Source organism: Budorcas taxicolor, chromosome 17, assembly GCF_023091745.1.
Source record: "Budorcas taxicolor isolate Tak-1 chromosome 17, Takin1.1, whole genome shotgun sequence".
NCBI lineage: Eukaryota > Metazoa > Chordata > Mammalia > Artiodactyla > Bovidae > Budorcas > Budorcas taxicolor.
Genome location: NC_068926.1, coordinates 51,482,378 through 51,495,261, shown reverse-complemented (window position 1 = coordinate 51,495,261; position 12,884 = coordinate 51,482,378). Strand labels below are relative to the sequence as shown.

Genomic DNA, 12,884 nt, shown 5'->3' with positions numbered 1-12,884 from the left:
TGAATTCCCAGCACACCTAGACCAGAGCCTGGTGCAGAATAGGCACTCTGTAACTACTTCTTCAGATGCATGAAACTGATAGACAAAGACACTAGCTCAGAGAGGCAAAGACACCTGCCCAAGATCACACAGCTTATGGGGTCAAGAAGCCCAGACTTCACGGCAGGTCAGGTTCAAGTACTTCCCTGCCTGACCATCTCTCTCTCTTCAGGCCTGTGCAGCTTCAGATGGAAGAGGCAACAGAGGAAAACAAGGCGGGGGATGGGTTGAGACAGACAGAGATGGAGAGACACGGAAGCTGAGCCCCAGGGCCTGGATTCACAGATGGGAGGAAAGGGTAACCTTTGGCCATTAGCAGGGGGAGGGAAAACCTCGGAGAAGTCACCAGTGCCAGATGTTACATAACTCTGGGACGTGCTCCGCCTGCCCACCCGACCCTGCTTCCTGCTGACGTTGTCGGTGGCCACACTCAGGCCAGATCTGGCGCAAGGCAGGAGGGGACACCCCCTGACCCCCTGCTTCCCCCACTGCTTCCTCCGTTGGCGGAGGGTGACATGTCTTCCTGAGCTCCAGACAGGGCCTGGCCGGCAGCCAGAGGTGGCTGCCCCTGCTTCAGGAATCATAAGGACCTGTCTCCCTCCCGGAATTTGAAGGGTGCGGGGCAGCATCTTGTGAGGCCTGCCTGCATTCTCCAGTGACGGGAAACTCACTCCTGCACCCCGGGTGGCCACTGTCAGGATGGATGGACCCAGGGCTGATGGGTCCCCAGATCCCTCAGTGCACTTTCTCCGCAGGCTTCGATGTAAGTCCACTCCTTCGCAGTCAGCAGGGAAGGAGAGCCAACTCCACTCTCCCAAACAGCCCTTTCTCATCCACAAGTGATCAGCAAGGTTCACCCGTCTGCTGGCCTCAGAACATGGCCTGCTGGCCCCCACCTTCTGGGCCATTGCTTCCCACCAAGACCACCTCTGCTGAGTTCCGTGGGAGTCCTGGAACACAGGGAGGGGTCCAGAAAGGGAGGCCAGGGGCGCCTACAGATGTGAGTTCAAACTCTCTCTGTGGCCTCACCAGGCCCCTCTCCCATCTGACCTCAGCATCTCCACCTGAGGATGGGGTCAATGGTGATGACCTCAGGGGTCTGGGGAGGGGCCCAAGATGGTGCTCAGGGTCCCCCTGCTGCTCACACCCCCTCCTCCTCCTCAGCCCACCAGTGATGCCGCCTGTCCTCCAGCAAGTTCAGGGTCAGAACAAGGAGGACGACTGTCTCTATCAACTTTGGCTGTGCTTTGCTGGGACCCGCACAATCTACCTCAAGCCCAGCCCCCGCTGGGTGGCCTCTCAGCTCACAAACCTTCGATGGTTCCCACTGTCCATTAAAGAAAGACTCAGCTCCTCAGCCCAGCAGGAAACCCCACCACATGTATATGGATGGCACCTGCCATTTCTTCCCTGGCACATAGTAGGTACTCAGTAAAGCCGTGCCGAACGTGCAGTGGGGGTCCAATACTTATTAAGCACTGATCAAGGACCACGCCTGGCCCTTTACAAGTAGGAAAGCCTCTGCAGCTCATAGCAACCCCATGACGGGGGCCGGTCTTACTCCTTTAAAGTGAGGCTGAGTGCCACGGGCACCACCAGTCAGGAGGCAGCAGAGCTCTGTGTGTCCTTTACCCAGGACCCCACTCTGTACCATCTGGCTAGACTGCCTCTTTGGATGAGTGAATGAATGGATGAACCAATCGATTAATGAACCAATTCCTCAGGCAATCCAGGAGTGGACATACTCTATACCCAATGAACAACCAAGAGAGATGCGACACCCCACCTCTCAGTGCACTTTTCTCCGCAGCCTTCAGTGTAAGTCCACTCCTTCGCAGTCAGCAGGGAAGGAGTGCATTTACACTGTCCGGTCATCCAAGCCACCAGGCACCAGGTGGCCACGGGCAATTCACTACTGAACCCGCCAACACTGCCACCGCCACGTGGCTCTCAGTGAGGGACGCTCACGACGTGCCAGGAACACTTCTAAGCACCCCACACCCATTTCACTCAAACCGTTCCCATAGCAGCCCTTTGAGGTGGACATGTATGTGCTCAGTCGTGCCTGACTCTTTGTGATCCCATGGACTACAGCCTGCCAGGCTCCTCTGTCCATGGGGATTCTCCAGGCAAGAATACTGGTCCCCATCCAGGAATCGAACTCATGTCTCTTGTGTCTCCTGCATTGGCAGGTAGATTCTTTACCAACTACGCCACCTGGGAAGCCCACCTTGAGGTGGGAATTATCCCCATTTCATAAGTGGGGAAACTAAGGCCCAGAGAAGACAAACCACTCACCCCAGGTTGCATAGCTAGAAAGCATCAGAATCCACATTTGAATCTGGGTGTCTGGGGCGAGTCCCTACCATGACTGTTCCTGCAGATATTATTCAAGAGAGCACCTCAAACACCCCTGAGAAGAAAAGCGGGAGGCAGTGGCTTTAAAATAAAAATGATGCTGGTACTACTACTAGTAGTTAGGGCAGCCTGAGTTCTAGCAGTTAGGGTTGTCATTATCATTTACAGATGAGGAAACTGAGGCTCGTGGGGTGAAGCCGCTACCCAAGGTCACAGGTGTCAATTCATGAAGCCAGGGCTTTATTTCACTTTCTCCCGGAGGACGAGCCACACCACCTATCCAGCTAGTATCTCTGGTTCCCCAACCCACGCTCTCAAGTTCTGGGGTCTTGGGGGGTGCAGCAGGGCCGTGCCCCAGTGAAACCTGGAAAGTGAGGCTGTGGGCCAGCAGGCTCTGAGAGGAGACTCCTGTAACCCAATAGCCTGGGGAAAGCACGCTGGTGTGTGGGCACTGGGCTGGGCTGAGCAGGGAATGGGAGGGGGAAGGGAGAGGCAGGGAGGACTGACAGGTCAGAGGGAGAAGGGGAGGGAGCAGGAAGAAGACATTTCTGTCCCTGGGGGATGTCAGGGCCAGGCCCTGCCCCTGGTGTGTACAGGTGACCTGCCACCCCCCCTGCAACCACCACCGACACCTTGTGCTACGGGATCTTAGCCAGCATTGTGTTACAGACCAGGTGCCCCTCAGCCTCAGCCCTCCCCTTCTTCCTCCCTGCAGAAACCAGAGTCCTGGAAAATCTAGAAGACCAGCAGAGCTCCTTGTGTTCGAGCGAGCCCTGCCTGAAGCTTGAGGAGGAACAGAGGAGCACCGGGAAACAACTGCAGAGAAAGCAGGGGAGGGGCAGGGGGCACCGCCTGACTGGACACAGTGGGGACGGGGTGCAGGCAGAGGCCTGACGCAATGAAGCCTGCAGGTGGGCCTCAGCCCTGACCACAGGGCCATGCAACAGCATCCTCCTCCAACCAAGAATACTCAGGGGGCTGGGGGGTGGGTGGGCTAAGCGGTTCAGTCACGTCCGACACTTCGCGACCCCATGGACTGTGGCCAGGCTCCCCTGTCCGTGGGATTCTCCAGGCAAGAATACTGGGGTGGGCTGCAATCTCCTCCTCCAGGGGATCTTCCTGACCCAAAGATTGAACCCATGTCTCTTATGTCTCCTGCATTGGCAGGCAGGTCCTTTACCAATTGCACCACCTGAGAAGCTCAGGGGCTGGGGAGTGATGTCCTCAAATTTAGCACAGCACTCCAGGAGCATTCAAAGAAGGAGATTTTGCTCCCTGATCCACCTGCCATGCTGTGTGACCCCAGCAGCCTGCTTGCCCTCTCTGGACCACGGTGGGCTGCATGAGGAGCAATTCAACCCCCACCTCCCAGACAGGCTGCACATACTTCCAGCAGAAGCCGCCCAGTCGTGGGGAACTGGGGGGTGGAGAGCTGTGTGTGCCCCTCCTGTGCCCTCACATCTGCAAGGAACTACACAGCCTGCCGACCAAGAGGCATGAGTCCTCAGGTCACGTAGCTGTGGGTTCACCCCCAAGTCAGCTGTTTACGAGCCTGGCTGAGTCTCAGTTTCCCCAGATCTGAAATGATGACCGTGCTTGACATGTCACAAGTGTGCCCAAAAAGGGAAGAGAGAGGAATGGAGGGAGGGAGAGAGAGAGGAGGAAGAGAGGGAGGCAGAGAGAGAGAGGGAAAAGAAAAGGGAAAAAAAAAAGAGAGAAGAAAAGATGCCGCCCCCAAATGGCCCTGTAGCAGCTTCCCAGTAACAGCTGCGGAGGAAGTGTGCAGACCATTCATAAGAGCAGTGAGGCGAGCCCGCCCCTTCTGTGCTCCTGGGGGAGGGGGAGGTCTGAGCTGCTTCTCCAGTCCCCTGGAGGACAAGGCTCAGCCAGCTGCTCCTCGGGGTGGCCCTGAGACTGTGAGTTCAAATGGGGGTAGGGGGTGATGCTGACTTAGGGTTCATCTGCCCCGGGTCTTCATTCCAATGTGCTGACAGCCCCAAGTCCCTGGTGAGTCAGTGCCCTGACCCACCACGCTCCTTCCTTCCTCCCTGCCCGGAGCTCAAGGCCCTCAGAGGGGTCTAACCGGGGAGTGCTAGTGAGAAGGGGGCGGGGGTGTGGTGGTGGAGCCGGGGAGGCGGGAGGGTGGGCCTGTCCATCGAAGTACCCAGGAGGGATGCTGACGGCATGGAATCAATCCCAGCAGCATTCCAGGGGGACCACTGAGCAAGAAACGGGAGGGGCTGAATCCTGAGCGAGACCTGGTGTTAAGACTCCTCCCTGCCCAGGGCTCTGAGGCTGCAGTGACCACACAGGACCACGGTGTGACCCCAGCAGGGGAGGAGGGTAGAGGAGGTTGGTGGGGGACTCACCATCTTCAGCTTGTGCTGCTGTAGAATCTCATCCAGGTTCTGCCTCTTCTTGTAGTTGAAGTAGAAGTTCTTACACTGGGACACCGTCTTGGAGCCCACCATCCGGGCGATGGCCGACCAATTCCGGCCGTGTTCCAGGAGACCTATAGGAGGAGGACGGCACGTGAGGGGTGTCAGGGGGCTGGAAGGGCAGAGAGGGCCTGTGTCTGTGGCATGGAGAGCAGAGCCCCGGGCCAAAAACAGCCCTGATCCCGGGCCTCAGGCTCACTGCACCAGTCCAGGGTTTCTGGAAAGAGACACACACGGGGATTGGGCTGGTGGGGGAGGGTACAAGAAGGAGGGGACTGGGCCCCCTGAGAGAGGCCTGGGCTCCAGGAACTGGAAGGGCAGGTGGGAACAGCCAGGGTGCACCCCCGCTGAGGTCACCATCAAGGGTTCTGGGGCTGAGGTCAGGGGCACAGATCCCGCCCGGGGCCCCACCTCTCCTCCTCCCCTGCTGGTCGTGACCCGGCACTGACACTCGCTCGCAGCTGCAGACGAGGAGGCCTCGGGAGACAGGGCTGTTTTCCGGCCGCACCGGGCCAGGGAAAGGAAGGACCGTGTGAGCAGGGGTGGGAGGGTGGAGTTCGGGTGGGGGCGAATCGGGCCAGGAGCCTCCATGCCCAGGTTAACCAGGGCAACCCCAAGCTCCCCTGGGACACCTAAAGGCCCACCCTGGACTCGTGCCCCACCAGGTTCGTTCAGGATCTGGGGTGGACCTGCCTCCACAAATCACAGCCACCCTCATCTCCATGAGCTTCTCACACAGACTCACAGACTTCTGATGTGGGGAGAAACCCCTAGGAATTGGCAGGCGCCACCCCAAACTCACCTAGGGCAGAGAAAGCTCCCTCCATGCCCACAGACTCGGGCCAGAGCTGCACCTCCAGCCCCTATTCCATTTTCAACACCGTAAATGCCAGGCTCAGCAGAAATGCAGTCCCTCCCGACGCACCCCCCACCCGCCTCCAGCCGGCCCTGAGTCTCAGCCCATCTGCCCGCCGTGCTCCCAATACATGGGCTCGCCTCACATCAGCCAGTACCTCTATGTTTTTATGTCTCATATCCCCTGGTGAGCAGCACACCTTGTGCGCCCAGGTCAGCCCAAGCAGGTAGGGCCTGCCCCCCTCCTGACAGCTGCAGGAGGGGCTGAGGGGAGGTTCCAGCCTCCAGGGGCTGCGGGGCAGGACTGGGCCCCCAGAGGGCAGCAGGAACGAAGCCTGAGTCACGTTGCTGGGAACAGAGCGGCCTCTGAGCCCCAGAGCTAGACTCCTAACGACTAGTGAAAGATTTCCCATAACGAAGTTTGAGGTCGTTTTCCTTGAATCAAATCAAGCTGCAAGCCAGGAGGGCTATATTTTGTAGGGGTGGGAGCCTGAGGGGCTGACATTCTGCCTGTCGGTATTTTCTGTCTTTCATTCATTCATCCATCCATCCCTCCCCCCATCTACCCATTCATCCAAACATGTGCCGGCGGCTTGCTACATACAAGGCTCACACAGAAATAAAACAGCATCAAAAACAACATCAACAAACCACCGTGTCACATGGCCGAGCAACCTGGAGTTTGCAAAGCCCTTCAAAGACTTGGTTCCCTCTTATCCTTGCTGTCGAGGCCACAGCCGTTTTCACGTCCCCTGGACGGGAGGGAAACCAATGCTCCGGAGATTAGAGCAACTTGCAAGCTCACGGGGTGGGCCACGGGGCCGAGTAGACATGGGGTCCGGGGCTGTCCGCTCTCCCGCCTATAGGCCCAGTGGGGTGGGGGAGGGGGTGCTGGACTGACAGGCCACCTGCTCCCCTGTGGAGGCCACCAGGCCACGTGGCTCCACGGCCGCTGCTCAGGGTTCCTCAAGGACAGGCACGGGGCGGAGGGTTGGGGGGGTGGGTTGGCGGGGGGAGTCAGGGTGTGGGATCAAGTGTAACCCAGCCCCCTGACCTTTCCCGCCGCCTGCGCCAGCAGCAGCTGCCACTTCCAGAGAACCTGGCCGAGGACGACGGGGACGCGTTTATTTATATTTCCCCAACCGGGGCCAAGAGAGCCCAGGCAAACACGTTGGGCCGGAACCCCGGGAGGGAGAGGGCGGGTCTCCCATCTGGGCCTGCTGGGGGGGTAAGTATGTGGGGGGTAGGGAGGGGCGGTGGACAAGGACCCAGGGGGTGGCTGGACCCCAGGGAGGTTGACATTTACAAACTGGACACATAAATAAGGAGATGGCATGGAGTTGGCTGAGAGGCTGAGGTTCTAATTAACTCCACTCGTGGCAGCAGCAGGGGCTTGGGGGGCGGGTGGGGGGGTGTCGCCCAGCCCTGCCTGAACGCCGCCTGGGAAGGACCGCTGGACTGAGCCACCCTGAAGCCCTGCCCAGACTTGCTGTGTGTGGTCCCCGCCATTCCCTCTGCTTTCTGGGCCTCAGTTTCTTTAAGTGCTGTGCAAAGAGCTGGGGTGAGTGTCCTAATATTACCGGCCAGGACACCTGGGGTGCGGGTGGATGGGTATGGGCTGTCTTCTGGTTCTGAGAACCCAGACCAAGGGTGCTGGGCACAGGGAGATGCCCTGTAGACCTCACTATGCTTCAGGGACAACCTGAACCTGATGAGGCGTAAAGCCCCCACCCCTCGACCTGGAGAGAGCACCTCTGAGCACACTGTCCAGGACCCCTCCCGGATCCGCCTCAACACAGACCTCCTTCCCAGGGAGCCCCCACCCAACAGCCAGAGAGGCTGAGAAGGGGCCCTAGAAGAAAGTGAGGTGGGACCCCACGGTAGAGAAACCCCGAGTCCCCCCCCCCACCAGCCTGAGGTCCTTGTCACCCCTGGGGTCCCCGTCACCGTGTCCCAAGAGCCCCCCCAATCCCCAGTCCCCTCCCCGGAGCCACTCACTCACATCCTCTCATCTGCGTCTCCCCCTCGGCCAAGTTTTCCGGAAACATACGGCTTCGAGGATGCTCCAGGGATCGGAGCTGGGAGCAGCGGGCTGGGAGGCGGGAGGCTGGGCGGCCGTGGTGCCGGCTCCGCAAGGCTTCTGGCTGGCGTCTGCTGGCGGCTCAGCTCAGCCTCACATCCTTCTCGTCCAACGGCGGCGCGAGGGAGGAGGGAGGGAGGAGGGGAGGAGGGAGGAGGGAGGGGCCGGGCGGTGGGAGGGGCCGGGCGATGGAGGGCGGCAGGCGGAGGCTGGCTCCGGGGAGGGCGGGGAAGCAGCTCTGTGCTGCGCGCGCCCGCCCGCCGGCCCGCCCGCCCGTGGTGGCCCAGGGCTCCTCCGGCAGCGCTGCCACCCCTGAGCCGTAACCACCCCCCGCCCCCCGCAGCTGCGGGCATGCGAGGTGCCCTTCGCCTGATGGGGGAGGGCGGCGGGAAGTTGTCGGCTGTGTGCTCGGTGCCCCGTGCCAGGCGTCACCAGGGAGCACCGCGTCCGCGCCTCCTCCGGGCACCGACGTGCCCAGCGTGGGCGCTCAGCCCCCGGACCCCTGACGCCGCCACCGGGCAGAAACCAAAGACCCCACCCCCACCTCCACCCCGACCCCCACCGCCTGTCCGGCAGCCTCGCCGCGGCGCACAAGGACTCGGCCGATCTTCCTGCTGCCTGACCCAGCGAGACGCGTCAGGGCTGAATGTGACCTCCAGACGGAGGCTCCCGGGAGCGGGCGGGCGGGGGAGCGTGGCAGAAACCCAGGTTCAGAAGGGGGCGGGCCAACTTGGCACTGGCCTCCCCCTCCCTCTCTCCCCATCCGTGGCGGTGGCGGCGTCAGCAGCGGTAAGAACAGATGAGGGTTCAGAAAAACAGAGCTTCTCCACCCCGGCAGGCAGCCGGGGAGCAAACAGCTTCTTCCGCCGTCATTCCCCTGTGCGCTGGTTCCACCTGTGGTCTGCCCCCCTTCCCGCCTGACTGCTGCCAGGGTGGCCAGGCCCATCGTGGGGGACTCTAGAAGTCTGGATGGGCTGGAAGGGGGCGGTGGGTGGGCAGGGCTAGGTTCGCCTTCTAGGAGAAAGCTTAGAATCTGAGGGGATTCTTCCAAATGCAAGTGAGACCTCCAACCCCTGAGGATGGGAGGGGGAGGGTCTGGAGTCCTTAGGGAGCTCTCTGCTCCTGGAGGGTCTTGGGGCCATGGCTACTTTTTTCTTCCCTCTCTGAGACGCCCAGGTCAGCCTGTGCCCCATAAAAAACACCTGCTACAGATGCCCCAGGCAGCTCCCAGGGAGTTGAAAGTTAACTGAGTTGAACTTTGGAGCAAGATCCAGGTCACAAACGATTTCTTCAACTCCCAGGTCATTGACCTGCTCATCCCTTCTGCCTTCAAGCCTCTCCATCCTGCCCATGAAACCCAAGGAACAATGGTCCACCCCTGTCCCACCGCCTTGCCCCCAGTCCTCGCAGTGAGCCCTGGGGCTCACCCCCAGGGAGGACAACAGAGCCCAACCGCGCTGGGGAGCCGGACGTCCCACCTGAGTCCCACGATCCTTTCTCTGCAAGGGAGGCCCAAGGGGGCTTCTAAGGATGCCAATCCAATCGGGTCACTCCTCTGCTTCAGATTTGCCAGTGATGACCCAATGCTATTGGAATAACGCCCAAAGGCCTTGGTGTGGTGTGTGAGGCCCCGCAGACTCGCCCCGCCCCCGTTGTCCAACCCGATTCCTACCCCTCTCCTTGCTCCAGCCACCCACCAGGACCTTTCCTGCCCAGCCCCTAGGTGTGCCCGAGGACATCTGTACTCACTGTCCCTGCTGCTTGCGTGGCTTTTTCACAGACCTCCTTCTGCCTTCCTTCACTTCTCAGCTTCAAGGGACAGCTCCTCAGAGAAGCCTGCTGTGACCACTCTTTCCAAAGCTCTCCTCCCGGCCACCCTGCCGTTATGGGGTTTTGGTATCTCCAGAGCACTGATCGCTGCTCCCTGAAATTAGCTCCTTGGCTCCGCTGCTCACTGAGGGCAGTGTCTCTGCACCCACAACTGCTAGGTGGGCAGGAGGCACCCGGCAAATGAATAAAGCTCCAGATACCTTAGGCATGTGGGTTTGGGGGCTCACTGGGCATCCCCCAGGCACCTCTGCTACCTTGCTGGGGCCCCCAGCTTCAAAGACAGGAGTGGGCTGAGCGTTTATCCCCATGGGGGGGTCCTGAACCTTCCCCAGAAGAGAAGGGAGGGAGTGCCCCCCTCTCACACCAGGGGCCCACCCTCACGCACTCTGTGCCCCCAGACAGCAGATTCTGCCAACATCCCCTGTGGTTTGGATTCCCCGACCTCACTTCTAATTTCTAAGGAAGGAGTTTCGTTCTGAAGCCTCAGGGAGGCAGAACTAGGAAGTGAAATTGACCAAGACAGGAAGCCAAGCCAGGAGGTCTGAGTCACGGAGCACAGAAAGAGGCGAAGGAGCAGGGGGTGATGGTGAGGGGGGGTTCCCTGTAAGGGGGCTTGGCCTGGCCGCTCTGGCTGCCCTGGCTACCCTCAGCAGGGAGCTTCTCATACACTGGGGGCCTGAGATGAACTGTTCTCACGGGAGCAGTGTCTAAGCCCCCATCAACTCAAGTACACAGGCCCCCAGAAAGGCCTTGTCCCTGTCATGACCCTCCCCAAGGTGCTACCCTCTCAGGGTCCCCACTGCAGGCAGCTCTCATCTCTGGGGTCTGCAAACCTGCACCAATTACACCCCCCAACCCCACCATGGGCAAGTTCTGATAACCTGAGGGTGGAGGAATCTTTCCAGCACCCTCGGCCAGTACCACACTGCCATCCATCTGTGTCCTGGGAATTTCACAGCTGCAGTCCCCCCACCCCGAAACTCACATCCCTCCCCCCAGGAGACACTTGTTTCCCACCACCCCAGCCAGCCCCAGCCAGCCCTGAAGTTTTCTATTCCCTCCGTGAAGCAGAACAGGCCACTTGCAAGAAAGACATGTCTACAGCCCTCCCACCAACCACCGCTTTCCAAGAGAAACTCTGGTTTGCAAAACAAGATTTTCTGCCTAAAACACTATCAAAAGAGCGGGGGAAAAGAAAAGAAAGAAAGAAAAACCAGCCGATTTAGTCCTGAGTCATGCCACTTCCTTATTTCGGAAACTCCAAGCCCTGGGCGGGTTTGACTTGGACTCAGCACAGGGTTGGCGACCTTGCTGGAAACCTACTGTGTATCTGAGCTTCCAACACACCTCCCGCCAGTCCCCGAGGGGATTCGGCCAGACAACCTCACACCTGAACTTGGACTTACCTTTCTACTCTTTTCAAAGTAAGCCTCAGTGCCTACATTAGCCTCAGCTTCAGCTATTGTATCTGCAAATCTTAGGGACAATGTGATCTCCCAACACATGATCAAAGACATTAAGATGAAAAAAATATCACCTGTGTGCAACCTGGCATCCTACCATTTAGGGAAATTATGCGTTCAGTGTCAAGTTTTCCAATAGAGCACAGCCAAGTGGTAAATTCTGGGGCCAAGCAACTCCAGGTTATTTGTTACACAAGCCCCAGCTCATCACTTGGCCCCTTGGGCCTCAGTTTTCCCATCTGCAAAGCAGAAGGTGTGTCTGTGTCCATGTGTGAGTGTGTGCACACACATGTGTGTCCTCAAATATGGAGAGGCTGCCTTGAGGGTCCCTTGGAGGATTAAGTAAGATCATTCATGCAAAATTCAGGGACCAGTCAGCACTGGCCACGTGCTAACAGGGATTGTCATTACTGTGTAACCTGCCTTGGGTGGGTCTCTTTCTCTGAGGAAGCACCAACTTGAATGCCCATGTGTGGATTTTGCTCCTGGAATTTTGAGTGGGCTGGGAGATGCTTGACTTTACTTTCAAGGCTGCTGACAAGCAACAAGAGAAGGGTCAGGAGCTTACCCTGGTATCTGGCTGGGTCCCCCAAGTTCAGGCAGAAACCTCAACTCTCTCCTCCTTCTGAACACCAGAAGAATCCAGGTTTGGGGAACAGTGTACCCAAGATGAAGTTCAGCTCCAGCTGGAGGTGGTGACAGCTCCCCACTGATGCCAGCCCCAGGATGCTGCAGTCTCTCTTCTAATGATCTTCGAGGTCACTCCACCCCATTCATCAACTGTCCTCAGTCCCCACTCAGCATGCTGGTCCTGTTTCCTGCTGACCCTCGCTTACTCAGAAGTGACCAGCATCCCGAACCCAGGTGCATCCATCAGCTGCCAACCCTGTGTGCTGACCGTGGTGTCACGCTGCCCACTGTAAGCCCCAGCGAGCATGTGCATGGCTGTCCAGGCCAAGCACACCCGCCATTGCTCTCCCGTGGTCCCTGCAGGAAGGATGGCAGGAGGCTTTGATGACAGACGTGTGGAAGTGGAAGCCTGAGCTCCCAGGCTGGGGACTCGCACCTCCCCTCCCCAAGCCCTGACTCTTCATCCGTAAAAACTAATTAAACCAGCCAGTGTGCACAGCAAGCACTCTGGAGGTACAAAGCAATTAGTGGTTTCTCCCTCACTCCCCATGAAAGGAGGCGAGTCCTGTGGGCAGAGTGGGCCTGGAGTTACTGGGGGAAGAGCTCTGGGACCCACCTGGGCTCCACCCAGGCTGATGGGCTTGGCTTGGGGCCACCAGGGCCTGGTCTCTGCAGGGCCCTCCCCTGGGCCTAGGCACCTTGCCCTCACCCTCCTCACCAGGCGGGCCACTTGAGGCCAGGGAGGGGCTGGCAGTGCAGAGCTGGGCCAGTGCCTATTTCTGGTCTTGGGAATGGTGTGCCCGAGGCCTTCCCCAACCCCCTCCACAGCTGGCGCCCTGTCCACCCGAGAAGGGGGCTGGGGACCAGGAGGGGGTGCCAGCCGAGCCCAAGGCCTCCCACTTAGCTGGGTCAAGACTGCAAGCCAGGCCAGGCTGACCTTTCCCAGGGGAACCAGAGCTTCACATCCCAGCCCAGTGCCTGCCCAGCATGGCGTTGGGCCCGGGGGCAGGCGGCCAGCTCCCCAGGGCTGCCCTGCACTTGCTGGGTCCGCACCTGGTGTGAGCCCCAGGGCAGGCAGCCCTGACTCCATGTACAAAGGAAGGGCAGATGCTCACCAGCTACCTGGAACCCTGCAGCTCTCCTGTCCCTGGGCCACGGCTCCCCACATTATGGCCTCCCCTGCTCTAGAGC

The 12,884-nt window shown here is 59.4% G+C and overlaps 1 protein-coding gene across 8 annotated transcripts in view; it reads right to left on the bottom strand.

Moving 5' to 3' along the window:
• The window catches only part of NCOR2 (nuclear receptor corepressor 2), a 236,966-nt gene that overhangs the window by 53,269 nt on the left and 170,813 nt on the right, over positions 1–12,884 (bottom strand). For all 8 annotated transcript variants that reach the window (XM_052654728.1, XM_052654729.1, XM_052654735.1 and 5 more), the window contains exon 18: positions 4,767–4,909. In XM_052654728.1, the coding sequence (XP_052510688.1) occupies positions 4,767–4,909 (143 nt within the window). The remainder of the gene's footprint in view (positions 1–4,766; positions 4,910–12,884) is intronic.